General features: G+C 59.1%; 1 protein-coding gene across 1 annotated transcript; it reads right to left on the minus strand.

The window, feature by feature from the left end:
* On the minus strand, positions 1 to 168 carry L969DRAFT_36874 (uncharacterized protein; the record flags this gene model as incomplete). Its single annotated transcript, XM_014709167.1, has 1 exon — positions 1 to 168. A coding segment is annotated over one exon (168 nt), but the record flags the coding sequence as incomplete, so codon positions are not given.
* Between the last annotated feature and the right edge of the window lie 174 nt (positions 169 to 342).

Genomic DNA, 342 nt, shown 5'->3' on the forward strand with positions numbered 1-342 from the left:
CGAGCAGGCCGCTCGAGACAGTTGCCGATGAGCCAACACCGGAGCTGGAAGCGACAAACTCTTGTAGTCGGGCTCGAGCGAACGGCTGACGAGGCTGAGAAGGGCCGAGAGTATCGCCAGATGATTCGCCAGTGCCGTCAGCTGTTCGCCAGATAGTCGCCATAGCCTACAACGACCGTCAGTATCAAGGCGCACCAAGTCAGAGCCCGCAGACGAACCTCGCCAGTGGTACACTGATCGCCAGATGCTGCCAGAGTAGTGTGACAATCCCTTTCGCGCCTCTTGATGGCTCCCAGTCTGGCTCCGCGCTCAATCCCCAACTCTTGCGTGATGAGGAATGTC

This window comes from Mixia osmundae (genome assembly GCF_000708205.1).
Source record: "Mixia osmundae IAM 14324 unplaced genomic scaffold scaffold_57, whole genome shotgun sequence".
Taxonomy (NCBI): domain Eukaryota; kingdom Fungi; phylum Basidiomycota; class Mixiomycetes; order Mixiales; family Mixiaceae; genus Mixia; species Mixia osmundae.